Source organism: Coccomyxa subellipsoidea (genome assembly GCF_000258705.1).
Source record: "Coccomyxa subellipsoidea C-169, whole genome shotgun sequence".
Lineage (NCBI taxonomy): Eukaryota > Viridiplantae > Chlorophyta > Trebouxiophyceae > Coccomyxaceae > Coccomyxa > Coccomyxa subellipsoidea.
In genome coordinates, this window is record NW_005178035.1 from 1,390,565 (window position 1) to 1,417,235 (window position 26,671).

Genomic DNA, 26,671 nt, shown 5'->3' on the forward strand with positions numbered 1-26,671 from the left:
AATAGGTATGCTAGTTGGGCTAATCTCGCCAATTCTCAGGTGTCTGATGCTCACGAAGGTTGATATGCAGAAATAGATTATCAAACTTCTGGGATTTTGCCCTTTCAAGGAGGAAATAGAGTTCAGGTCTTTGAGTGATCTCGGTTGATCCTGCGATCTTGAATCATATTGGCGCCGGCATTACTCACCTAGTCTCTTAGAGATTGTTGACAGCAATATCTGTCACATCATATTGGACAGGAACACCCCTGTCTGCTTCTCATCTAACACTCCACGAACAGCAATGACATCCCCGGCTAGCCTGGCCGAACTTGGCTTCAGATGGCCGGCAGAGTGGGAGCTGCAGAAGCAAGTTTTCTTTGGCTGGCCCAGCATTGGAGAGTGGTTCCGCAACAACGCAGGTGCCGCCCTCTCGAACCATCTCGGTGTCAGGAGCAGGGGATCTGCAGTCCCCAATTTCAGCACAATAGCACAACACGACGCACAGTCGTGGTTCTCCTGATGAAGATACATCGTGATGACAGGCCCCGTTCAGGAGCAGGTCGTAGGAGTGGCAACCGCCTTGTCACAGTTCCAGCCAGTGACTGTGTGCGCAAACCCCCACCAGGTCAGACCTCGAGCTGCCCACATGCCCCATCAGTTCAATTCAATTACCCTCAGAGCAAATGCTGAGGATCCGATCACTGCAGGTGCAAAGGGCCCGAGAGATGCTGCCTGCGCACATCCGGGTGCTTGAGGTTCCTCACGAGACTCCCTACATTAGGGACACAGCACCCCTGGTGAGTCATAGAACTCCTCGAGACCTATTTATGCGTGCTAGCGCACACTGCATGTTATGAGCCTCTGAGACAAAGGCTTCATGTGTAACTGCCAAAGAGTTGAACTTAACACAAACAGTTCTAGCGACCCCAAAGGCGCTCTCCTCAACAATACAGGGGCTAGCATTTGCATTTGCATTTGAAATTGAAACTGAAATCGAGCGCATAATACCTTTGGTGTGCAGTTTGTGGTGCGGCCGAGCCCAGAGGATCCGGCGCAGAACGAGGTGACGGCGATTGGATTCAAATTCAATGCGTACGGCGGCATTCAGAAGGAGGACGGCTCCTGGTGGACCAAGTATGGCACCCTCTACGCCACAGACCTCCAAGACGCCCGGTAAACACGCCAGCATCTACCTGCTTTGCAATGTGTACCTCTAGTCTACAGTAATCAGGTGACCACTAGGTAGTGCACCCTATTCCAGCATGCGCAGCAGTGATGTGTGTGAGACCAGCCTGGCTTGAGCAAACGGGCACTTGGATCATTTGAACACTAAGGGAGAGGACATGGGTAGAAACACATGCACCTTACGGCGTCTTATAATGCAGTGATATCTTCTCATGATCTGTCAGAGGGGCTAACTACATGCATGCCACACCTTTGTCAGGCTCCGATGAGACTGAAGGCAGCACCATGTCTTGTTGAGGTGATCTTGTGCTTTCTTCTGTGGCTGCAGCATAGCTACATCTGTGCAGCAAGGATCTTCAGAAGGTTGATAGCCTGGGTGTGTGACAGGGTGGCGGCCACCTTAGCTGCATCGGAGGGCGTTCCTCTCGTGAAAGCAGATTTTGTGCTGGAGGGAGGCAGCGTGCACACCGATGGCGAAGGGTGTGCGCTGCATACCTTATAGTACTCAATAACTGACGGAATTTGGTAAATATTTGCTCCTGCAGTTTGCACCTTGGCCCTGGCGGAAACAGCGTGTGATGATGCTGAGAATAATAGGATCGATAAGAATAATGCTCCTGTGTAGTGGGCAGGTTTGGTTATTGGTGCATAAAGCTCAAGCCTGTGCACTTCCTGTTGGAAAGCATGCAAGCAGCTTGCAGTGGGACAGCTGTTTCTAGCAGATTTTCTCCAGCAGCAGTGGCGTGTGAGTTGTTAGTAACACTGCACATCTTTACTTGTGTGCCTCTGCAGGACGCTGGTCACGACAGCAGAGTGCCTGCTGCACAAAAATCGCAACCCAGACTTGACCAAGGAGCAGATTGAGGCGCAGCTGCAAAAGTATTTGGCCATAGAGAAGGTCATCTGGCTGCCAAAGGGCGTCTATGCAGACTTCTACACCAACGGCCACGTCGACAACTTCTGCTGCTTTGTTAAGCCCGGCGCTGTGCTGCTGGCCTGGACCAATGACAAATCCGACCCCCAGGTTAGTCATCCTTTCGGTCCTCACAGTAATGTGGAAGTGATTGCCAAAATTGCCAGAATGTGGCCTGCTTAAACTGACATTGAGGAATACAAATGAATCCTGTCTTTGTTTAAAATTCAGTCTTTACAGAAACAGCAGCGGCCTGTAGCGAAAGAAAGAGCTGTTAGAGAAGTCATTGCCCGGAGGCGGACCACCTTCATATTTCAATTTTGCTAGCCAGCCATTGGTAATTTTAGCAGCCATGAGATATGCTACGTCTCAGGACACCGGCATCTGCATATGCCAGATCAGAAGTTGCTGTGGATGTCTTTGAAGCACCTTACCCGTGCATGCTCATCTTGGTGTAGATTCGTGTGTCTCAACTTTTTAACACGTGGCATCTAAAGTAGGCAAAGATTGACGCCTGCCTTGTGTTATGGCACAGTATGAGATCTCTGTGGCGGCTCTGGAGGTATTACAGAGCACCACAGATGCCAAGGGGCGTAGCCTGGAAGTGTTCAAAGTCCCACTGCCGCCCAACCTCTTCATCACACAGGAGGAGGCTGACGGATTATTGGTGAGCCCTCCCCAAGGCATTAATTGCTGAATTGGTATGGCAATGCATGATGCCAAGAATAAGAGCTGCCATGATATCTGTCGCATGCTTGCTCTTGCCCCTACATAGAGACCCTGTAATATTTTCAGATTCACTTGCGATCCTGAACGTACGCACCTTGCCTCTTTGCAAGAAATGCGTGTAGGACTGATAAGGATAATAAAAATATTACATCACTGCGCAGGGCGAGGTCAAGAAGCGCGATGCAGGAGCGAGGCTGCCAGCATCGTATGTCAACTTCTACCTTGCGAATGGCGGAGCAGTCATTCCAGCGTTCGGCGTGGAGACGGACGAGCCGTGAGCCACCCAGCATCCTCCCATGCTATTCCTGCACTACCACACTAATGCCATGCTATGCAATTTTTCCAAACTTATGCTTGCACTTCTTAAGGTCCAGGCCATGCACTACACTTCGCTCAAGGTCATTTGTGGCTCCCAAATGGTTGACCAGGAGTCCAACAGTGTGGACAACAAATGCGGCGATGACATTTTCTATGCCAGGCCTTGAGCGGCGGGAGCGGCCTGTCAGCATCTGTCTCTGCATGGGAAATTCGTGACTGCTGGACAGGAGAATAATTGATGGTTGAGTGTTTTGGGCTGCAGGGCGCGGCTGGCAATTCAGGCGGCGTTTGGCGAGAGCAGGAAAGTGGTGTCTGTGCCGGCTCGGGAGATATTGCTGGGCGGTGGGGATATCCACTGTATGTCCATGCAGCAGCCTGCTGGAGTCCCTGCTGCAGGCCTCTGATACAGCATAAATTGGGAGAATTACCTAGAATTAAGAGCATCGAGAATGCAAGTCATGAAGGCATCGCAAGCGCCAAAGCGGGAGGAGGGCTGCCTTGCGGTGTGCACAGAGTGCTCTGAATTGTACACTGCGATTCAAATTGAATTTGCAGACTATGGTGGGGTGCTTTGACATCATGTGATGATCTTGAAGGAATGTTCTTCAAAAAGTACTTTGACCGTACATTGGCGCCGGCAGCACTGCTGTGTGATAATGTATCTCTCGCCTCTGCCAGGCGCTTGGTGAGGTGTCACCTGTGAAGGAAGGAAGGAAGGAAGATTACATCACTCCAGCCGCCTAGGGCTGATTGGATGAACTGGCAGCATCCAAATAATCAAAACAATCCATCACAAAATGTGCAACACCAACAATGTCCAACTGCCACATGAATTGCTGCATCGTCACAATGGCTGCACCAAACAGCCCAGGATACCTGTCCCGAACAGATTGCAAGGCAGGGCACTCAAACACAAGGTGGCGCTCATCCCCAAGAACCTGCTGGGCACAACGCATGCACAAACGCTGGGGCCGGGGAACCCTGGCCCAGCGGCCCGAAACATTGGGCAGACTATGACAACCCATCCTGAACTTCAACAGTATACGCAAGCAACGGGCACTCAAAGGCTGCTCTAAGAGCTGGCAAGGGTGGCGCACACAAGCTGGCCTAGCAAACCATCTGTGATATGTACACAAGGTGGCATTACTGGACGGGCAGGTCCTAGGGCAAATGTCAATATCATTCCAAACCTGCAGTGCTTGCGCATCTAGCAGCTGCATCACAGCATCAACTTCCACTGGAACAAGGGTGAGCATGACTCCTGGTGAATTGTGCGTTGAAAGGGGAGGAAATATATCCTTGGAATTTGCACCATGATGTCACTCCACATGACACTCCACATGGCCTGACATGGCAGCCATGTGCATGGGCCTCACCGGTGTTCCCTCAAACCCGTTTATGTAGTCGCACTGTCCTTACGATTGCCAACACCATGCAGTGACGAGACACGAGAAGCATTCTTGTACATGTATACATCGTTCCCTTATACTGCAAATTCATTTTCTTCGGGCACACCTCAACACACCGATCAATCACCCGACGTCCGTCAAGGAAGCCCCTGACGAGGAACGCTCTTCTGGCTGAAAAATATATAATTCACACGGAAATGCTTTGCAACGACATGGAAGCGTGCCTGGACTATAGGTAAGCTCAATAGATATCCTTGCTTGATCTCAACGAGGATGCACCTTTCACGCGTGAAAATTTTAGCGATTGCTCTAAGCATGATTCATCGATTTCAATTTGCAACGTTCTTTACATTCATTTAGTCTTGCATGTCTTCAATAAAGGCCACTGCGCGCAGTCCACCGGAACGCTGCTACACGATGGGCGACCTCGGCCTGCAGAGCCCAGAAGCTCTGTGCGACTTTGCAGTCAGCACACCCTTCCAGTTGCTAAGCGAGGCCTGCGTGGATGGCATGAGGGAGGAGCTTTCCAGAGATGCCGTGCAGAAGAACTGCAAATTCAGCAACGCCCGGACCCCTTGGTGATTCCTGAGCATCCTGGCTGCTCTTCAAGGGCACTGCAGACCCTTTCCATTTGACAACTTGCATCTGATGTCTCATACTGTTAGTCATAGGGTCAAGGCTCAGCACCTTTGGTGATGCCACTACAGCACACTGAGGGGGGTCTCCCAGTACTGCCCTCTCATCAAGGCAGTTTGGAGCAGTCAGGAAGTCACAGCCATCGTGTCAAGCATCGCCGGTCTGCGCCTCAAGCCAGTCATGGACTACGAGCTGGGCGTCTGCAATATCCAGGCATGCACATGGACCCATCCTGACCATGCCACTCTGAGCCTTCAACACCAGCAGGAGATCCACTCATAGATGAAGGTCAGAGATTTTCATCTGTGCTTAGAAGTGCCTACATGGATCATTAAGATTTTGCCTGTGCTTGCAAGGTGCCTGACTCCAGGGGCGATGATGTGCTGGTGGACGACTGGCACAAGGACAGCTACCCCTTTGTGGCCATCGTCATGCTGACAGACCCCACCGGAGTCCTGGGCGGCGAGACAGCTGTCAAGCAGGGAGACGGCAGCATCCTGCCCATCGGCTTCCCCGCTGCCGGCTCCTGTGTGGTGCTCCAGGCAAGTTGTCTATCCCTGTTCATACCTGCAGCCCTCAAAATTTGTGCCGAAGCATCTGCTGCTCTATGCTCCAGGCCAGCTGCATGCATCGTGACCACGTAAAGCCTCCCAACGCGAAAGGTCATGTGCTGGGAAGTTCAAAATGCCACACAGATGACACTCGATTTGCCTAGCTGCTCTGGCGGCTGCCTATTCAGCCAATTTGGCGCACTGGCATCGACAGCTAGATCTTGCAGTCTCTAGAGAACGAGGAAATTGGGTGCTTGGCACTGACAGCAGTACTGGGCAATTCTGATATCCATCTGCTAGGGATATGAAATTGGTGGGCATCTAGTATTTTTCGCTTCATGCTTGCAATATGTTGATGGGCATGTGTTTGATGTAAGCAGGGGCAGCAAGTGTGGCACTGCGGCCGGCGATCAGTCAGCGCCAGCTCGCAGCGCATCACCATGGTGACATCATACATCCCCGCCGACCCGCTGCTGCCGGACCGCTCCATGCTGAGGGGGCCGCGCCCCGTCTCCGACTGTTCCCTCCTCTACCACCAGTGGGCGCGCTACCGGCTTCAGTCAACACAGGCGCAGGTGCGCGCAGCAGACCTCCTTACTATCTAGAGTGTGCACAACAAACAGGACAGTGCGAGCGCCCAAGTAGGGGCTCTTGTGAGGCTTGAAATGCAATTATGCACTGCCCTGGAGTCTGCAACATCCGCGGCAGGCTCATAGATTCCTCTGGACAGCTGTGGTGGCTCTGATGTTATTGTTGCACTGGGAGCTGCCTGACTCTCCCTGCGGGAAGTCTCGAAGAAACCCGAGCGCGCTACCGGCTTCAATCAATACAGACAGGTGCGCGCAACAGACTTTTTCTTGTGAGTCCGACACTGTGATTCTGCGCTACACAGGCAGGCAGCATCTTCTGATAGACCTCTTGTGATATTGACATTTGCCCTAGGACCTGCCCTTCTAGGAATGCTACCCTGAGTGAGAAGGTTCAAGGGATTGTGCGGTGCCCTAAATTCTGCACCGCCCACGGCTCGTGGAATCCCCTTGACAGCTGTGATGGTTACTTTAAGCCTTGCACCCCTTCTTTGAGCCCTCTTGACAGGTGAAGAAGACCTTTTGTGAGGAGGATCATGGGATTGTGTGCTTTCCTACTGTCCGCAATGCCCACCTCATCTCGTCGCCTTGACAGCTGTTTTAAATACTCTTCCTACAGGGAGTCTTGAAGACATTGAAGAAATGGGTGCACTGCTTCTGTATCAGTGCATAACCAGTGCACAATTACGCAGCTGCCCACCCCCAGCTTGCCAGGCGCTGTGTAGGCGTCATAAGCATGTATTAGCTGTATGGGGAAATCTAAGATCCTTGTGTCACTGTTGGTGAAGAATTGCGTTAAATGTCTGAAGAATTGCGTTGGATTCCTGGCAGGCTGAGGCACACCTAAAGGCCCTGGATGCCAAGAGTGATAGCGCGCTTGGGCCTGAGGACATCCAGAAAGTGAAGCAGCAGATGGTGGACATGGCTAATTTCTTGATGACAAGCGCCCACGAGCTGCAGTGACTGCTGCACGTACTGTCACTGTAGTTTGGGTTGCCACCTGGGCAATTACTCATAGTTTCAGGATCCAAAGAATAGAAGCAATATTTGTCCTCCATTGTACCTGTCACAGTAGTGTTTCGTGTCATGCATCGTATTTTTGTATGTAATATTGGCGCTCAAGAGTATCCTGTAGACAATTTCATAAGGCATGAGAGAATTGTACGCATATTCTTGTCAGGATGCTAAATTTATATAACAACGCATCTCAGCAACATTTCAAGAGCCTGCATGCACATGTGCATGCTTGGGTGGCAAGCAGCAGTTCCATGTGCAGTTTCGGATGGCATGGCGAGCTCGCTCATGGATGCAGGATGCAACCCAGTACATGGTGGCTGCAGATATTCAATTCCAGAGATCGCTTACATCAAATTTCAGTGCAGTGTTGACCATTCATTTGCTAGCCTGAGCATTGAAATGTGCCCCAGCAACATACCCTACTGTAGTGCACGTCATTCAGCATCCTCTCAATTTTCAGTGCTTCAGAGTCCCTCTGCATTATCAAAACGCTGAACATATGGTCTCTCATCAGAAATCGCGTAAGCCTTAGACAAAATAAATAAATGTATGTTTGATTGTATTGATATGAATGTATGACTAATGTACACATAAACTATGAACATGAGACAGGCAATTTCTACTCCTTCAAAAACTTCAGATTGTGGAACGCCCTGTGGAGATGTCAAGTGGTCATCTCTTTGGAGACAGAGATCCAGATGGCTGTCTCGCGCCACTCACTCGCGCAATATCAGACGGCAGCTCATCTATAGAGCCGCAGTCGGCAGAGTATGCTTCATGCATGCTGCGCGAGCTGACCTTCTGCAGGAAGTCCACCGGATCTCTATCCTCCTTGTCATGCGTTGTGTCCTCCCCTGCATCCTTTCCTGATGCACTCCCATTCACATCTGCCGCCGTCACCGGCAGCTTCTCTGCTGCCGCCTCCTTTGCTTTCTGGTCCTCCTTCACCTACACAGACCGGAAGTGATGATTTCAGTACACACAGAATCCCACCCTCGTGCCCACCTCATTGCACATTGCGCCCCTGCTTTCAATGCCTCTAGTGTAGAGAACCTTATTAGAGGAAGAGAAATGCAGACATCAAGGCAGAGTTAGCGCCAGAAGATAGGAGAAGGATCTGCCTTGCGAGTGCAGATCATGCAGCAACAATACAATGATGCCCCCGGCCCAGGTGCACTTCTCGAAAACTGCCTACAGTGGATTGCTGAGTGGACTGCCCATTTACTAGTTCCTAAGCAAGAGAAGTACTCCAGCCGGTGGACAGTGCGCCTAGCCGGTGTTATTTCAACACGATCATGACTTGGAAAGCAGTTTCAAGAAGACTGATGTTGGCGATTTGACACTAAGTGGTAAACAGCGCGGACCTTCTTTCCAAAGTAGTTGGCGATCCAGATGTCGCAGAACAGCTGGCTGACTTGGCAGATGAGCGGCGGCAGCGTCAGCAGACCCTTGCTCCCTAGGCTGGCCGGCAGCAGAGCAATGATGGACACCGCAAAAGGCATCGTCTTCTGCGAAGACATGATCATCGCCGCGACCGCCTCGCGCGGTGGAAAGCGGAACAGACTGTGCGCATGCAACACTCGTGTAAGGTACCGAGCAAGCATCATAGAACTGACCGTGTGATGCAATGTCATTGCGGAGGGAAACCAAGTGAAACCATGCGAGGCTGTGCATACATGAGCTCCCAAGCAAATACACTAAGCCACACAGCAAACAAGGCAGAAAGCAGCAAGGCTTGACAGTTTCTAAGCCCACCAACATCAGAAGCAGCCTAATTACAACAGGCAAAGCTCTGCACAATAGGGGCACCGTGCAAGGCAGAGACAGGCAGAGAGACTTCAAAAAAACAGTAATATCGGCACAGTATAACTCCCTACAATTCAAAGGGGGATCAGAGGGCAGGCTGCTCACATGATCATGGGCCAATTGATGGCGACGAAGACAAAGTGCAGCAGCACAGCTGCCACGATGATGAGCACAATGTCCTTGAAGGCCTGCTGCATCAGGCGGTCGTGCGCGGAGCACAGCTGCACCCACACGATCACCAGCAGCGCGCCGTTGTTCAGCAGGCTCATGGTCACGCGGTGACCGGACACCCACCGCGCCACCGGCTTTATCAGGTCCCTGACGACCTGCGCTTGCATAAAGACCATCCAGTCAGGATGCTGGCATGAGGACACCAAAATCTTCCAAATCGTCGAAATTGAGAATTGGAGTGAGTCATCAAGAGCGCGTGGCTCACAAAATGCACACTTTGATCAGAAGGAATTTGGCTCCATCCTACGTAACATTGTTGGGTTTGTGGCACACTGTACCAAATGCTTGGGTGAACTCCCTCAACAATGAGATGTGCACTCATCAGTCGCCTGCTGACCAATACCTTGATACACAATTTTTGAGCAGGTGAGGCAAGTAATTTGCAGCTTGCCTTGCCCACGATGGCGGGAGCGAGGATGGTGATGACGAGGTTTATCAGCAGGTTGGCAGAGTTGATCTGCACGCTGTCTGCCTTACTGCTGAGCACCGCCTTGAACAAAAAGGGAACGGTGAAAACGGCCAGCATATTAGTCAGCACAAGCAGCATCAGCGCCAGAGCTGTGTTGCCGCCCGCTTGGGCCACCAGAGTCTGCCCCTGGGCAAGGGTTGTCGGCCCCACTGCAAACGCCGTCAGACCTGCCGATACAAACAAGCAAAGCCTTAGCGGTACAGCACCTTTTATATGAGGGAAGACTGACATGTGAAAGGTTACACCATGCACACTTGGATTTCTAGAAATTTGATTACAGGTGCAATTTTGCACTCACTGCAAGATTTCTGCGCTGCCCCAGAGCAGCTGCAACCTTGTTCGACGTCTGGAAAGGTATTGCTGTGTGCAATAGAAATGGCAGCATTTGCAGCAGCATAACAAACAGACCATCCCCCGATTTTGTGCAGCCAAACAATTCAAGGGTGAAGAGCGCACCAATCACAAATTCTGCAGGGTGAAGGGGCAGTCGGATAGTCACAAATGCCAGGCAGGGAGTCACGCCAAGGATGGCAACCAGGCCATATATGAGGGGGGCAGGGTGTTTGATGGCATATGTGATCTCCTCTGTCTTCAGCGCCAGCCCAGATATCACAAAAATGACCACAATGCACGCTGTCTCAACAACAACATAATTGGCAACCTGCACGGCACAACATAGTTTAATGTATGCTTGGTCTTGCTGCCAGTGCAAGCATCATAAGGAGGCAGGATGCTCAGCATGCGCTGCCGGCCTCACCACCTTCTATGAATGACAATCATGCAATATTCTTAGGGACTAGAATGTGGTGATAGATTTACATGAACTGTCATGAACGCACCGCACCTTCCACTGCTCCACTTTCTCTCCAGGCCAGGGCCATGCAAGCATCCATACGATGCAGATAAGGAACCCTATTGGAAGGAAGTTCTTTATTAGGAACTTCTGCGTGCATGGCCAGGAACATGTGCAGCTGCGGCTCTTCTTCTTGGGTACCTGTGTCACGCCCAGAGAGGGGCTTCTCAATAAAACATTGCCCCATGGGCAGGCACCAGTAGCTGGCCTGCGTGCTCAAGAAAGCAACACCAACTCATATGTCATCTCAGTAGAGAGCACAGGGAATGTCTAGCCGTCTGGGAGGTCCTTATGTTTTGGTGGGCCCCTGGTCAGAAGGGAGCCCGGCTTGAGATGCGAAAGGCGGCACCTTATTATCTGATACTGGTAATTTCTGCTCAGGTGGATGAACAATTCCATTCTGCACCGCCTGGCCGGCTGTCGTTGGTTGCGTCTGCTCCTCGCTCATGACCACGTGCCAAAAGATGCCTCTGTCTTTCTTGGATCCCAATTAAAAATACCCTTAGGAATGATTAAACAGCATTTTTTTAAACATTTCGACACATAAAATTGATTCCCAGTGCAGTTCCGTGGAAACTCGACGTGGGGTCGAGCAAGGTGGTCTGGTCCTAGAGTGCAATTTTCAGGCAACTAGACCGATCCAACCCAGTAATCGGGCAGAGAAATGAAAGCAACCAAATCTGATGTTTGAAGGTCGAGACAATTGCTGCGTTGCTCCGACCGGGTCGTCCTTCGGCCCACCGTCACTCCTTGGCATGACTCACACAACACGTGTGCGACTCGGACGCACGTGATTTGTAGGATGTAGATCGATCCATCTGTGCGCCATTCGTGGATCTACATTGTTAACAACTTAAGGGTAGTAGCTTCTCAGTCCACGGAAGATTTAATTGCTGCGGATCAGGGATTTGAAGTGTAAAATTTCTTAGAGAATCAATGGCTGACCATCGATGGTCCCTCCAAGATTGAAGATGCCAAAAGAGAGCTTTGCTATATCTCCAATTATATTCAATCCCGTGACGCATCTCAGTTGAGCCCACCCCGTTGCGGATACAGGGCAAGCAGGCCGGAAGCTTATGGGGCGCCTGTAGCTTAGTTTGTGCTCTGATAACCATACTTCAACAGCGAGATGAGTGTCGACAACCATGCGGAAGTGCCCACAGACTTTGGGAAGAATCTTTGCGCGTGCATCTCCTGTCACCTTGTGAAGACACTTGATCAAGTAAGGATGTGTCCCTGCCATCTCACCTACTATGCACCTGTATGACAGAAAACCAATATATCTGCTTCATCGAAAAATCAAGCAGCTCAGCAGTGCATACAGTGGTCCGCTGCTCAAGTCCGTCCAAGCTTACCCCTTCATACACCACATGTGTCACATCTCTTTGCTTGCTTTGCAGTTTGCAGGGGGCGGATGCGAGAACTGTGGTTTCCTTGGAATGGAGGGTGACAAGGACCGCTGCTTGGAGTGCACAACAGTGGCCTTTCAGGGCATGGTGTCTGTCATTGACCCAGCTTCGTCATGGTGTGCCAAATGGCTCCATCTCTGTAAGTTCCTCTTTTCCCTGCCCTTGAAAACCATACCAAAACATTCCAAGAGAAGCTCATACAGCCTGGACACTGTAAAGTCACAGAGAAATAATGCACACATAGCATTGAAGCCTTTGCCCATGTCAAATGACGGCTGTCTCCTTTGTTTTGGTGCAGCAAAGTTGGTGCCAGGCTGTTATGCGCTGTCCGTGCAAGTGGAGGTGCCGCCTGACATAAAGGAGCTCATGGCAGAGAACGGGAGAAGAGTGCTAGAGGTAGGGTAAATGAAAGGCTTTCTTCCATGTGAGGTGACCAGAATATCCAGGAGGTAGCAGAACGCAGTAGTCCATTGTCTGTGAGGAGGATCCAGTGTGACGCCTGCGTCTGCCAGATGACACAGGGCCGAAAAGCTAAGTTGGAGGGGACGTATGAATCTATCATCTGTTGTACAAGCTTAAGGTAGACATCCTTCAGGACGTAAGGGGCCGTATTGTTTTTGGGATTTTGTGTTGACATGCAAAGAATCCCAAGCAAGTCAAACCTGTCTGCATAGCTACAGGACCATTGCCATGCAAATGACAGGAGAACATGAAAGTGAAAGGGACTGCGAAAGACGCATATCCCCACTTGCTGGCTACGTATGTAAATCCTGATCTCTGAGGAACATTGGCATGCGCATTGAGTGATGGCAATGTCAATGTTGTTTTGAGTGGGCATAGCAATTGAAATCCACCAGTGCAAAACGTGCGCTTGCCCCCAATAAGCATCATACGCACACAGTGTGGCGTATTCATGTCAAGGAGCATTATTGGCAGTATTACACACCCAACCATGCATGTGATTTGGAAACGAAGTCATGAATGGCAGTCATACTGTATCCTGAAGGCTTGAGCTTACTGGCCTGCTCAAGTACTCAGAGCGCCTCACGATCTTTCAATCAAGATATGCTAATACGAGTTTTTCCACTCCCCTGGCCAGACCTACGCTGGCTGGATGAAAAAATTCTCAAGCCACACATACAAGGCTGCCTTCAAAGATACGTCCATATACTCAGTATTAGCAGAATATCACACTCAGGCCTACAAAGCAAATCTCATGCCCCTTCCATTGCTTACCTACAGCACACACACATACACACACGTTTTCTATCTTGTGCTTGAAGGACAACACCATTACCTTGTGCAAACCTACGTCAAGTCCCATTTGCATGCAATGGATGCAGCCACTTCCCTCCATAGATCACATTGACAAAGGCATCGGCCTAAGTTCCCTAAAATGAGGTGATAACAGAAGCTGACAGAAGAAAGGCACCTGGGTATCTGACATGCCCGTCTGCTGCAAGTTTTATCGCATGCGCTTTCCTTCACTCATGCTTGCCTCCCATCCCATATATGGTACAGGCAAAACAATTATGCTGTGCCCAAAAAAGTATCTGTTGCCGCCACGAATCCTGTAGAATTCACCATGGCAAGCCATGCATGATCTCACCCATCTGGCTTCACATCCCACAGGAGGGCCCTGCTGCCTCTGATAACGGTGCATGAAGACAGTCTAATCGCCTGCCAGTTGCACCTGTGAGATCCAATCGGGTCATGTCCCCCGGGATCTGCAACTATGCAAGCCTCAGTTGCTCCTATGAGACCCAATTTGGCATGTTTCCTAGATCTGCAAAGCTGCTGATGCGAGCCTCAGTTGCTCCTCTGAAACCCAATTGAGCATTTTTCTGGGAACTGCAAAGCTGCTGATGCGAGCCTCAGTTGCTCCTATGAAATCCAATTGTTATGTCCCTGGGATTCTGGAGATACAAGCTGCTGATGAGAGCTTTAGGTGGCAGTGTTTGGGAACAGATGGGGGAACAGTGCAGCCATTGGCGTCGCGGCGTTGCCTCTCGGCAGCTGCTGGCTGGCTGGGGGCGCATAGGAGGCTGCCGCGCTCTGGGGCTGCTGCGGGGCGGAGTTCAGGGGATTGTAGGGCTGCCTGGCCGGAACCCTGCAGTAACAAGTCCGTCAGCACCACTCAATCCAACCCTAGACAGAAAGAGAGGCAAAATTGATCAGAGTCGAGCAGAGCTTGAGCCGAGCTGAGACTGTCAGGAAGGTGGCTAGAGACTTACTGTCCATTGGGCACTGTGCTCCGCAGTGGCGCAGGACCCGCCGCAAACAGCACAGACTACATTCAGCCAGCACCTGATGTTTTCAAGCGACACCTTGTGACAAGGAAAACTTATGGCAATTTGCCCAATACGGGGAATGTGGGTGACAAAGGTCCTGAAATATGTCCAGGACTAATCACCTGGGCGCTGTGTGGGAGCCTTGTGGCCGTTGGCGTGGCCATTGGGGAAGCCTGGAGGTCCGTAGCCGTTCGGCTGCGCTGCCGGGGGAGGGGCTCTGACCTGGCGGACGACATCTTCCTCAGTGTACACCCCTGCAACCAATCAACACTCTTTCAGCAAGGTACCTCTTTACATGTTATTATATGTATCCAGGAAATCAGCTCATCACGAGAGGCTGTTGAGTTTCTCAGCTTCTCCAACAACCTCCCTTGATTGTCAGTTCATAATAATTGCCAACGAAATTTACTCAGGGAATATCAGGGAACAGACATCCAGGGGACGTGATGGAGAGAAAGGGGCAAGCATGAAAGGGCGAACCTGAACCGCTCGTGCGAGGAGGCTCCGCATGCGGCCTCACCGGCGCGGGGGCCGGGGCATATGCCGGCTGCGGGGGCGCCATGCGCCGGTTGCCGGACGCGTACATGCTGCTAACGCTGTCGGAGGTCCCCTGCGCCGGCGCCGGGCGCTTGCTCTCGCGGTACGCCGGCTGGCTGGGCGGGGGGAGCGCCGCTTTCTGCGGTGGCGGCGCCGGGGGGTCCGGGTCCTCCCAGGCCTCCCACTCCCCGCCATTGTCGCCAGCGTTGCCCCCCAGGCTTGGGAAGGACTGCTCCGTGAACTGCAAATGAACCACACGCTCAGATGCACGGTACATAGCAATTTGCGCCTGTGACTTGATCACAGAGGTTGCATGCGATGCCTGTGTGAAACTGTGCCAGAATCCCACGCTCAGATGCTCCGTTTGTGGAGCTCCCTGACTTCCTAACCTTTTCTCACACAGGTGAGGAAGCACAGTGAACAAGTGCGTATGACCGGGGGTCTGCTGCATCGAAGAGGTCAGATGATTTAACTCGATCTGCAGGTCTACCCAACAGGACGAGGAGGGTGGTGCTTCTGACTGCGCGTACATTCTCCAAAGCACAGTTAGATAGACCTGCAGATGATATCCTTGTGATCTGTCTGTGCCCCACTTGATGCGGAGTGCGCCTGGCAAGGAATAAGTATTTTAAATGGAAGGGCACAGGTACCCGCAGCTTGCTCCTGTTGGCGGCCTCCTCCTTGGCATAGCGCTCGGACTCCTCCAGCGCGAGGGTCAGCTGGATGGCCTCCTGCAGGCTCATCTCCTCCTCCACCATCATGTCCCAGCCTCTGCCACAACATGCACCACATACTCAGCATGGTGGTCCAATTCCAGCGGAGCACGTGCCAGCAGGTGTCTCAAGTCTGCAGTGTTGACGCAATTTGCACAATGAAGAGCATGCGCGAGGTTGTGGTGACCTGGATCAGATGTGTGAAAAGTTTGATCTGCTCTCCACTGCAGCTTTTCTTCATGACAAGCTTCTCTGCAAACCTAGATTGGCATTCTTCAAGCGCTGACTGTGCCACATTTGCTTGCCGGCTTTTCCCGCCATCATGTGCATGCACGCTAACCATTAAGACCCGACCATTTACACCCCTCCATCCTTCCACCTTAGAGAGTCTAAGGACACCAAACAGAGTGACAAGACCAGCAAGTCATCCACCAGGAAGATTACCTTGCCCTTTGGCAGGTAAACGTGAAATAATAACAATGTTGGAACGCACCCTCCCGCTGTGTTGCTGCCCGGCTGCTCGGGGTTGATACGGCGCACGTCACCGAAGGCGTCCGAGTAGTTATTCAGCCCCGATGTGCTGCGCAGCGGAAGCGGCGGCCGGTAAGTCTGCTGCGGTGGCGGTGCAGGGGCGGCCGCCTGCTCGTTAGTCCCGTGGGCCCCATCCTCCTGCAAAGTCATTCCAGGTAAAGCATCACTTGTTCTTATTAATACATTTTAGAGACCTGTTGAGAGCCACCTGAGGCTCATTGGTCTTGTAGGCAGTCTGTCCCTGCCCATCTTCATATTACAAACTTCTTATGTGTCTGCAACTGCAACTGCTCTCTGCAAGAAAGGCAGGATTATGCACAGAAAATTGTCAGAGCTGTGAGAACTCCTGTGTGCCAGAGCAACTGGGACACAACTGGCAGATCCACGGCGTGCCTGAGCTTGACTGGTCGCAGGAGAGGCCATCTGGACTGCTGAGGTCAAGAGGTGTGGGTAGAGCAACCAATAGTTTCCTTTGCACGTTTTTATGCATGCACGCAATGAAGGACTGAGACCTGGAATGCAACACGTCATGTGATTGCTCCGCAAAAGCGAAAAGACACATGCTTACCTTGGGGGGAGGCGGCTGCACGGCTTCCTCCTTCTTGCGGGCCTTCATGCGCGAGCGGCGCACTTTTTCGGCCACCATCTCTTCCGTCTTGGCCTTCTGCGCCGCCAGCCGCTCCGTCTCGCGGCGATAGTCCTCTGCCGCGCGGTCCATCGCTGCCTTCACGGCCGCCTCCTTCTCCTTCTCAGCCTGCAGCAGTCATCTTCGCTTAGACAAGTTATTTCTGAATGCACGCAAGCTCGAAATCGCCCTGCCCTGACTCTACGCTTCTCAATTTACACATTACACAGGCTTTCTGCCGAGACAAATGTCCCCCTGCCGGCTTTGACGCAACAAGCTTCTGGCCAAGTCAAGATCGAGGCAAGCCCATGACTTATCTGGCAACCTGCTCAAAAGAATCCTTGCAACTCAGAATGGGCCTGCAAATAGACTAGCATCAGCAACAAGCAACACACGTGGCTTCAACAACAGGGACATGGGTGCCACAGGCACGCCTTGAGGCGGGAAAACAACCGCCAGATCATGCATGTACTGAGCAACCTGCTATCAATATCGTTTCTTCTGACCAGCTAGAAGGCATGCAGCACACCCTGAGGCGGCGCTTGGCTTCGTCCAGGTCCACCTCCTCGCTCTTGTGCGGCTGCAGCTTCTTGGAAGCTGCGGCGGCAGCGTCGCGGCGGCGGCCCTTCTTGGACTGCCCGGGTTGCCCGGCTGACTCGGCCGCCTGCCCAGCCGCCTGCCCGGCCGGCGCCTGCGAGCGGCCCATGGTCGCGTAGAAGGACTCCTCCGAGTACTTGCCCCACTCCATGCTCCCGTCAGGCAGCTTGCGGCCTGTGACAACAACAGCAAATCAATGTATGACATTTCCTCAAATTCATCTCTTTGAGGATTGGCTGCATTGGCAGTACGTCACAATAGGTTGGTATATACTGATCCTGCTATCTGTTCGAGAGCGCATTTGCTATGGCAAAGTTGCTCTCCATTGCAAGTCTGCATCACTGCATTGCACTGCACTGCAATTGCAAACCCTATGTTCTCAAGAACAGGGCGTGCATGTGGGCATACCTCCGCGGGCCCGGAAGACGTATTTGGTGCCGGGGAGCAGGTCATTGGCGGTGACAGGCCCCGTGCTAGTGCTGGAGTGTATGGAGCGCCAGACCGAATCACTCTGCAGCCGCATCTCCATCTCCCAAAGGCACCCCTTCGGCAGCTGCGCGCACATGCCCCAACTTTGCTCAACAGCTTGCGCCCACACCAGCAGACATGCAGCAATCTCAGCAAGCACATCGGTGAGCATAGCCCAGACAACTTTAAAGAGTCCATTGTCTTTTCCAAGCCTGTTCAGCCTGCAGAAAATTTCTCTCTATACAAAGAAGGCAGGACAGCACAATGCTCTTTTGATTTAGAGGACCACCATGGGCCCCCCAGCCAATGTGCCTTGCTCTCCCCTGCAGGCTCATTAATGGGCCGGCACCTTGGCCGATGAAAATGTTCTGAGGGTGGAACGAATGGTATCTGGCTGCTGCCAACACATATGGGTGGAGAACAACATGCACCTGGCTGCCGCCGGTGGCTTTGGCGAGGCGTGCCATGGAGAGGGTGACTGAGGTCTCGGTGCGCTCGGCCATGGTGGGCCGCGGCATTTGACTGATCACCTTGTACAACACCTCCTCTTCCTGCGCCTGCGCCCTCGCGCGCGCCTCAGCCTCAATCCTCTCCTCGTTCTGCGCGCATGCCAGGCATGGCTTATTAGACGTTTTTGCCGCAAGGAAAAACTCCGATCGAAGGCGTGCACGTCAGGTGTGGAATAATGCGGTGTTTCCTCCACCCCCCATACACAACAATCAAATTGATCAAACTTTTACAGTGTCATGTGCTGAAATGATCAAGGTGGGCACGTCACCCGACATCACATGGCACCAGCTGATAACAAAATGAAGGTAGTGTCGTGGCAAATTGAGTAGCTATGCTTTGGCCATTTGAACTGATTTCTGGCTCAGATGGAATGATGAGATGTGCAGCTTGTATTTCTGTTCATTCCTGAACAATTGAAATGGTGGCAGTGCAGGAGCATGCTCACCTTACGGCGGTCCTCTTCAGAGAGCTTCTGGCGCTCCTGCTGCCTTGCCCGCAGCTCCTCCGCACGCTGCGCACCACAGGATGTCCAGTTCACTGACAAGGGCAATCACACAGCGTACACCCTCATGGTGCTACACAGGACAAGGTTGACAGGCACTGCACATAGACATGACTCATACGTCAGCGGGCTGTTGATCAGTAGCACACTCTTTCCCTGGCACGTGAAGTCTCTGGTCAACCCGTAAACCAACATTCATCTTGAGGTGTGACTGCTTCATGCCAGTTTCTGTGGATTTCATGGAACAAAAGAGGCATACCTTTTGCCTGTCACGCTGCTCGGCTTGCTGCCTCGCAGTCTCCCGTTTCTCCTGGGCCTTGTAGTAACCGTAGTCGGGGTCCTCGCTGTCCTCCTCCGAATTATACGAGTCATTGTCGTCATCTGACACCTCCTCGAAGAACGTGTGGGCCGGTTTGCTGCGGCCGCGGCCGGCCCCCCGCGCCGAGCCGAATCCCGGGCCCCGGCCGGCCGCGCCGCGCGGTGCAGAGCTCGGTCCAAAACTGGCGCCCCCCATGAAGCCAAAGCCGCCACCAAGCTCGAAGAAGACTCCTCCTTCGCCCATCTCTCGCATCTCCCGCATCCTGCGCAATGAGCGATGCATGAAGTCAGATAACAGGGGCAAAAATCGTAAGCAGAGGCAGCGCTTGTGATGGTGCTCATCTGCGACGATTGGAGTCCCTCCACTACATTAGGTGAGTTGGCAAGAATTTGAGGAATGTGCGTGATGCTGGGAGATAGGTGGAGAGTCAAAAGGGGACACATACATGTGCATGAAGAAGGCGGCAGCCGCCTCAAAATTGTCAGCAGCGGTGAAGATCTCCTCACTGTCGCTGTCAGTGTCACCCTCAGTGGTGAGACGCTGATATGCTGCATTCACCTTTTGGAATGCGACCTTTGCAGTCTCCTCATTGCCTGGGTTCTTGTCCGGGTGCCTGGGAACAAAAATTGCATATACGTTGCAGTCTCCGGAAAGACAGCTCTCACATGTATATACTTGATCAAATTTGGAACAGGCAAATGGCCTTATAAGCAGGTCTTCAACGAGAGCGCTCTAGGAACAGCTCACCATTTCATCGCAAGTGTCTTATACTGCTTTTTTATTTCCACCTCGGTGTATTCCTGACCCTCCTGCAAATCATCAAGGGCTTAAGGAACGACCTCAAGCAGAATGTGCTCCAGAGATCAGGTGAGACCCTGGTCTCTTTTACATGCCCACGAGATGCGTGGTCGCGCGCACATCAGAAAAATAAGAAATTTTTGATTGATAACATGACATTTGTGTGCACGCTGGATCAATATGATAAATATAGCAGTTTCAATGCTGATCACAAACCCCAGCCTATCAATATTACTCGGTACTTGCCTCCAATTCGAGTACTTCCAGAGCTTCCTCTCTTTTTATCTTCATCGTGTCAATACTCTTGTGGTGTGCAGCCGATCAGAGTCGTGGACAAAACTAGTCAAGGAATGAATCTGAGTCAAAGCCCCGGTCCTATGTCAGCGATCTCCAGCGAATGATCCTTCAGCACATGTATCTCAAGTCATCTGCACCTATTTCGACGATCACTTACGTCTACAGCAAACGCATTGCTCGAACAGCCATGCCTGATGGAAAGAAGGACTGTTCTACCCCCGCCTGAATTGGCTTAAGCTTGGCTTCCTCCCTGCTTTGCATGCTGCGCAGATTCAAGAAGAACTCATGGCAAATCGTCTCCTTGACGCTGTGACACTGCACGGACTTTCCCGGTTATGGCAGTCTGAACAGTTGCATGGTGAGGATTTCACAGTCCCGATATTGAAGCGCTTCTCATCAGAGGTCGGCATCACTGAACGCGCATCTGCAAATTACGCAGGCTATACCCTAGCTTGACTCCATCGCACTTGTTGACCGGATCTGAAGAAGGGTTACCATCTTAAAGGTGAGACGCTTGTATTGTAACGAGGAACCTTCCCCGCTTCCAACCTGCAACTGGGGGAGCATCTTGATAACTAATTGCCTTCAATTTGTTGCCTTCTCCTTGATTTCTCAAGTACACTAGCCTTGAAAACCCGGAAATCGCATCAAATACCTCTGGCAACCGTTTTCCTCAGATCCTGTCTGTTTTCTCTGTCACAGGGCCGTTTAAGATGGCAGCCATTTCCGAGAAATACAAGAATATTCTCGTCGGCAGGATCCTGAAGAAAGTGCAGGATGGTGTCGAGATGAATGGCGTGGTATGTGCTGCTGGTCTAGTTGCTGGATCCTCGACTGCTGTTTCAGGTTAGCATGCTGTGGTTTGATCCTCTTCCTGCCTCTGTAGGTGCAGCACGTCGAAAATATACAGTATAATTTCAATGCTCCTGAGGAAGAAAGGCTTTATAAAAGGTTCAAGGTAGGTGCTGTATCATCTTGCTTTGTGCTCCTGCCAAAAATCCTGATGCATGCGCCTGCAAAACCAGAAGCCTGCCACCCTTCGTCTGGCCTAGCAGGAATTGATCTACGATGCTTCTAGGTGCATTGGGAAGGGGATGCGGGGACAGATGTCCTCACGCAAGAGGAGGTATGGAAGATTGCCACGAATGAGTTCACAACGGCCAGCTGGATGATTCCAGATATTCTGGAACGGCAGAAGGTAGCATGTCCAGCTTTGCCACAATGACAGGAGACGTTTACCACTGTTGGGCTTCATACTTCACGTTTCTTTGCATGCACTTGACTGCGCTTCCCATTTTCAATGAGTATGGAGCTGTAGTATCCTGATAGATGCAAGGGCTCAACTACCAACACATCTGGCACACCATGTGATGTCACATGCTGATGTCACATGTGTGCTGTGTGCACAGGTCGGGTGGGATGAGTCAGCGTTGGACATGGAGGATCTACGCCTGAAGTCAATCTATGACAAGGCAATGAGCACACATGCAGTCAACAAAAAGGCTGCTGAAGCAGCCAGGGACATAGTGGCTGCACTGGAAGGCAGGAAAGTCCAGCCACCCCAGCCGTCACTCCAGGTGATTACTTTGGACGATCCTGAATCACCTTGAATTTTAGACCATCATATGCTGCAATTTGACAAGTTTGAGAGCTTGCATCATAGCCCATCTTTCCATGGGGGACCTGAAAGCAGTGCTCCCACTTGTTCAGCACAATGGCATATACTTGCACAGTGTTCCCAGGCCGAAGAAAGTGTGCAAATAGCAGCCATCGCAGCCATCTTGCCACCAGCTGCTTCTTGTTCTTAGCCCGCGATTTTCGTTCAGCTGGTTGTATGTAAAGATTGACAGTGTGGGGGAGTGCCCTGCAGGATTTATTTGGGCAACCTGTGGACTCCTCCAAAGTGTTTCCTGTGACAGCACTGCACAAGTACAAAACCATAAAAAAACAGGGCCACATGGCCAACAAGACAGGCGACGTTCTCAATGAGAAGAAAGATGACGCCACCTACAAGGTCCTGGACGCTTCTCTCCTGCCCCCTCTTACGCCAGGTGAATCTCTCTTTGCTCTACGACAGGTGAATCTCTACAGCCACATGCAAGTATTGCACAGGTCCACACAGGACCTTGACCACCAGAAGTGTGCTTGCTTGCCCTAGCTTCTTCTGATACAAGGGGCAACCAGTACTGGGTATCGGTTGCAGCAATTGCAGCACCCAAAGCATGGCTTGTATGCCTGCAGAGCTCAGAGAGGAGGCCATCAGGCTGGTGTGCGCCAGAGTGGCATTTGCAGAGACGCTCAAGCAGGTGAGAAGCTCCACTAACGTCAATCCTCCCATCCTCTTTTATTTGTGCACAATGACAGACCGTGCCTTTGCTTGCATTGCAGAGCAATCTATGTACAATGCCAGATGCTGGAAACCGCTTAGCGCAGTGGCATGAGGAATGCATGCGCTCTAGCTGCCTCATAAGAACTGCCCTGGGCTCACGAAGGCAACAAGAATTTGATGAAATCATTCCTGGTGCTCTACAGCTACCAGGAAGCCATGGAACTTATCTGTCTGCCCACAGGCAAAGGAGAAGGTGAAGAAGAGCAAGGAATTTCTAGCAGAAGCGGTGAGGCAAGAGTCGGGAGAGGATGAGCCTGCAGAGGAGGGGCCTGAGGGTGCAGCAAAGCCAGCCGACAGAAAGCTGGACCCAGAACAGGCCCAGAAAGCGGTGGATGAGGCTGAGGCCTTTCTGGCACAGGTGTGAAGTTCCTGTGAATGTCTGTTTCTTCACGTGACATGCACTATAGTGTCACTGGTGTCCACGGTAAGATGGTGTTAAGATAACACCGGTTGGGCTCCACAGTTGGGGTACTCCCGCCGCTTAGTCACTGGGAAGTCTGCAGGCTAGTCAGCAGTCCACTGTGACTATACATGCACAGCCTTCATGTCCTGCAGTGTCCCGCACTTCCTGTCTAGGTGATGACTTTGATAAGCACACACCTTCAAAGCAAGCCTGGGCACTCATTGCCTTGCTCAATGGCAGGGCAATTTTTTAGCAGTCAGCTGTGCAAAACACACAATGTAGCTGGTGTTGCAACAGATAGATTATACCAAGGCTGGGGCTTTTTGCGCTGACACATTGCCGTGCTGATGTATCCAGTGTGGAGTGTACAGGCCAAGGTGGATGCTGAGGTGGCAGCCAAGGCTGCACGCAATTTCGAGGAGAAGCATGGGCTCCTCGGCAAGGACCGACCAAGTTCGGGACAGGTCGGGCGCAAGTCTGCCGCCAAGGAGAATGCGCAGCCCTCCAAGGCCGTCAAGCCCCTAAAGGAAACTGCCGCTGATGCCAAGGGCAAAGGTACTCACCTGCTACGCCGATTCACTGCAAATTCACTGGCTTGTCGTCCTGTTTATAGAACTCCTTTCTGGGGTTAACATGAATCTGCTGGTTGTGGGGTTGGTATTCAAATGGTCCACTTTGTGCCAAGCAGCAGAGGGTTCGCTTTTTTGCATTGGCATCAGCATGGGCGAAGCGGCGGATGTGCTGTGCAGGCCGCGCGGATGCTACTGCTGGCAGCAAGAAGATTCCCTTTGGGCAGAGCAGCGTCCGCGCAGCCCAGAAGAAGGAGTGAGTGCCACCATTACACAACATAATCTGTTCTGTCTGCTGTCCCCACTTCTACCAGTCGCTGTCTTCCTGATGCCTCATTAGGCAATGTTATGCGCACACCCCCACATGTATTGCCATCCCCATTAACAGCCCCTGACGCGAGCTGTCTGCCTTCCAGGGCCCACGCGCGCCGTTCGGCCGCCACAGCCGCCAAGAAAAACGCGGCGACCGCTGTCGAGGGAAAGGGCAAGGCGAGTGTCGTGGATGCTGCCGACCCTGATGCCCCCGGCCCCTCGGCCGGCCCGTCGAAGCGTCCGTCCGCCGGCGTTGCCTCCCCCACGCGCGCCGCCAAAGCCGCGGCGGCTGCCGCGAAGCGCGCGGAGAAGAAGCGCGCCGGCGCTGCAGGGGCGAAAGGCAAGGAGGCCGCTGTGGTCCCGGAGGTGCACAGCTGAACTCCCTGACTTCTGCCCACATTGTGACACTCCTTAGATGATTCAGGGCCTGCACCGTGCTTTTTGTGTCCATTTATTGTCTATGCCTGCCTCATCTCAACATCTGGCCTGCCCCCTCACCAATTTTGTCCTATAGTTTCCTCCAGGTGCAATGTCGTATGCCTGCCTCATCTTTATTGGACCTGCCTCATCTTTATCGGACCTGCACTGTGAGCCTGCACCCCAAAAATCAGTACAGCCATCAGAAGAAAGGGGCTCAAAGCACGGGTGTGCGCAGGCTGATGAGGAGGAGGAGCGCGAGCGCTCGCTGACATCATCCATCCGCCTCAACCTCTCAGACGCCAACGGCGACGGCGGTGTCTCTGATGACGTCATCGTCCTGGACAGTGCCACCACCGGCGCTCCCAGCGCAGTCGCTGCCGCGTCCGACGACGCCGAAGTGTCGCCGAACGGCGACGTGGCCATGGGTGCGCGCCTGGGCCAGGCATTACAGAAGTTCCAACAAGTGGCACAAGAGAAAAGAATAAAACCTCTTTCATCAAGTGGCCTGAGACCAGCACAGCATAGTGTTGGACATGTCTAGTTCGCCCTGCATCACCCCAGCATACTTCTGACCTGTTTCCAAATTCTGTTAGTAGTACAGGTTCCTCACAATGTCCCAGATTCACAAACACACGAGAGGACCACAAAATTGCAACCCTTTTTTGGAATGTGTCAGTGGCACTCACTTACAGCATTTGCCAAAGCCAGGCTTGCTTTTGCACACACCTGCTATGCATGCTGTAGTGGGTAGCCCCAAGAGGTCACTGGCTTACTAAAGGCCGGAGGATTAAATGATTTGCTGGCATGTTACTCGCGTTGGATTGCCTTTGCAGCGCTCCTAGGGTGTCCCAGACATGCTGCCTTGAGTGTCTTGAAGCTGATGCAAGATTGGTGCCAGGCATGGGACCCCTGAGCAGCTGCCAAGCTCTGTCCAAGCATGGCATGGGGCAGATGGGATTTTGCGCACCTGTGCAATATTTTTGTTTCTATTGATTTGAATGATACACGCTTTTTCTGCCAAGGGGCAAAGTCCTAAAGACAAGCTGCAGTTGAAGGCTGCCGTAGTCCTACCCCTTGAGGGACTCGCCAGATAAAAGCAAGACCCAATCAATTGTGGTCACGGTACTTAGTATTTCCACCGCCCCCCGGGGCCCTGTAATATACATACATGATATTGCTGTGCATGTTGTGGCGCAGGCGAAGCAGAGCAGAAGGCGCCCGCTGGTGCTGCCGAGGAGGAAATGCGCAGATTTCCTGACGGGCGCGCATATCCTGAGAGGTGTGCCTGTGATTGACCCTCTAAGATTGACCCTCTTCTCAGAGTCTTCATTGTGCTGCTCCCATCCCAGACCCGACTCAGACCAGAGATTAGTTTCCTGCTTTCCTCAAACCGCATGCTTACACGATTGCATGTCATCGCCCAAGCAGTGTTGCCCATTCTGGATACCTTGGCAAAGGCAGTGGAGAGCGCATGCCAAGCAGGTTCCGTCCAGTGCAAAGTCCAGGAGGTTTTCGCAACATCGTTGAATCATAAGAGCGTGTGTGGTCTGCAGGCTGTGCATGCAGCATGGAGATAGGCTGCTGGCAGACTGGTCAGCCGCAGAGGCCAACAATGAGCTTGAGGATGACACTGAATATGAAGTCATTGCAATTCTTGACGAGCGCAAGAGGAAGGGGAAGAGGGAATTCTTGGTGAAGTGGCGGGTGTGGTTTCAATCCCAACTAAACATTATCCAAGATGTCTGGAGGCACCAATGCATGCATTTATGTGATGGATGCATCACAAAAGGATTCTCAATTCTGTCATCAAAAATACTGTTTCTACCACAGATTAAGTTTAGGTGAAGGTTTGGAACTGCATTCAGTGTGCCCTCAGGGCAGGCTGCCTGCCTGTTGAGTAAGCTCAGGCTTCACTTTTGCCTAATCTTGTGTGCAATTGCTCTCAGGGGTTTGAGCTGAACCCCGAGCAGTGGTTCCCTCATACACTGTTCACAGAGTGCGAGGCGCTCGAACAATGGGAGGCCGCACACCCGCCCGCCGCTGGCCAGAAACGAAGCAGAGGGCGCACGGCCTGAGCCAGAGTTCCCACCATGGCCAGCCAGATATCATCAGTCAGCATGCTGTGCAAGGCTGACCTCTTTGATAGATCCGGTCCATTGATTGAGTTGACAGTCTTGATCACGCAAATTTGTTTGGTGAGACGTGATGAGCAAGACTTGAATGACACCGACATGAGTGTTGTGGCGCATGAATGTTTGTCATGAACTTGAAAAGTAATGTGTTGATGCACGTTAA

The 26,671-nt window shown here is 52.1% G+C and overlaps 6 protein-coding genes across 6 annotated transcripts; 4 read left to right on the plus strand and 2 right to left on the minus strand.

Annotated features, from left to right (window-relative positions):
* Positions 1-54: 54 nt before the first annotated feature.
* Positions 55-3,531, plus strand: COCSUDRAFT_29196 (agmatine deiminase; the record flags this gene model as incomplete). Its single annotated transcript, XM_005647706.1, has 9 exons — positions 55-401; positions 525-607; positions 690-779; positions 1,004-1,155; positions 1,555-1,647; positions 1,960-2,191; positions 2,616-2,747; positions 2,971-3,083; positions 3,390-3,531. The coding sequence occupies exons 1-9, from the start codon at positions 284-286 to the stop codon at positions 3,529-3,531; spliced, it is 1,155 nt and encodes a 384-aa protein (XP_005647763.1). The 5' UTR covers positions 55-283.
* Positions 3,532-4,748: 1,217 nt separating this feature from the next.
* Positions 4,749-7,273, plus strand: COCSUDRAFT_63577 (hypothetical protein; the record flags this gene model as incomplete). The annotated part of the gene is made up of 6 exons (XM_005647707.1): positions 4,749-4,771; positions 4,932-5,114; positions 5,244-5,370; positions 5,529-5,705; positions 6,104-6,298; positions 7,142-7,273. 6 exons carry the CDS (start codon positions 4,749-4,751, stop codon positions 7,271-7,273), a joined length of 837 nt encoding a protein of 278 aa, XP_005647764.1.
* A 1,367-nt stretch (positions 7,274-8,640) lies between these two features.
* On the minus strand, positions 8,641-10,773 carry COCSUDRAFT_15875 (BASS family transporter: sodium ion/bile acid; the record flags this gene model as incomplete). Its single annotated transcript, XM_005647708.1, has 5 exons — positions 8,641-8,890; positions 9,239-9,459; positions 9,765-10,000; positions 10,290-10,494; positions 10,678-10,773. Coding segments are annotated over 5 exons (1,008 nt in total), but the record flags the coding sequence as incomplete, so codon positions are not given.
* A 764-nt stretch (positions 10,774-11,537) lies between these two features.
* On the plus strand, positions 11,538-12,875 carry COCSUDRAFT_33287 (transcription elongation factor SPT4). The gene is made up of 3 exons (XM_005647709.1): positions 11,538-11,908; positions 12,087-12,234; positions 12,394-12,875. Exons 1-3 carry the CDS (start codon positions 11,816-11,818, stop codon positions 12,498-12,500), a joined length of 348 nt encoding a protein of 115 aa, XP_005647766.1. The 5' UTR covers positions 11,538-11,815; the 3' UTR covers positions 12,501-12,875.
* Positions 12,876-13,016: 141 nt separating this feature from the next.
* Positions 13,017-19,943, minus strand: COCSUDRAFT_66228 (hypothetical protein; the record flags this gene model as incomplete). Its single annotated transcript, XM_005647710.1, has 14 exons — positions 13,017-14,205; positions 14,330-14,342; positions 14,509-14,640; positions 14,867-15,164; positions 15,574-15,694; positions 16,130-16,305; positions 16,736-16,921; positions 17,322-17,563; positions 17,798-17,942; positions 18,289-18,456; positions 18,813-18,878; positions 19,129-19,450; positions 19,634-19,801; positions 19,936-19,943. The coding sequence occupies 14 exons, from the start codon at positions 19,941-19,943 to the stop codon at positions 14,040-14,042; spliced, it is 2,211 nt and encodes a 736-aa protein (XP_005647767.1). The 3' UTR covers positions 13,017-14,039.
* A 1,053-nt stretch (positions 19,944-20,996) lies between these two features.
* On the plus strand, positions 20,997-26,451 carry COCSUDRAFT_63580 (hypothetical protein; the record flags this gene model as incomplete). The annotated part of the gene is made up of 13 exons (XM_005647711.1): positions 20,997-21,083; positions 21,362-21,481; positions 21,693-21,860; positions 22,154-22,334; positions 22,525-22,589; positions 22,854-23,030; positions 23,447-23,630; positions 23,825-23,900; positions 24,061-24,322; positions 24,612-24,801; positions 25,574-25,655; positions 25,930-26,080; positions 26,323-26,451. 13 exons carry the CDS (start codon positions 20,997-20,999, stop codon positions 26,449-26,451), a joined length of 1,872 nt encoding a protein of 623 aa, XP_005647768.1.
* Positions 26,452-26,671: the final 220 nt, after the last annotated feature.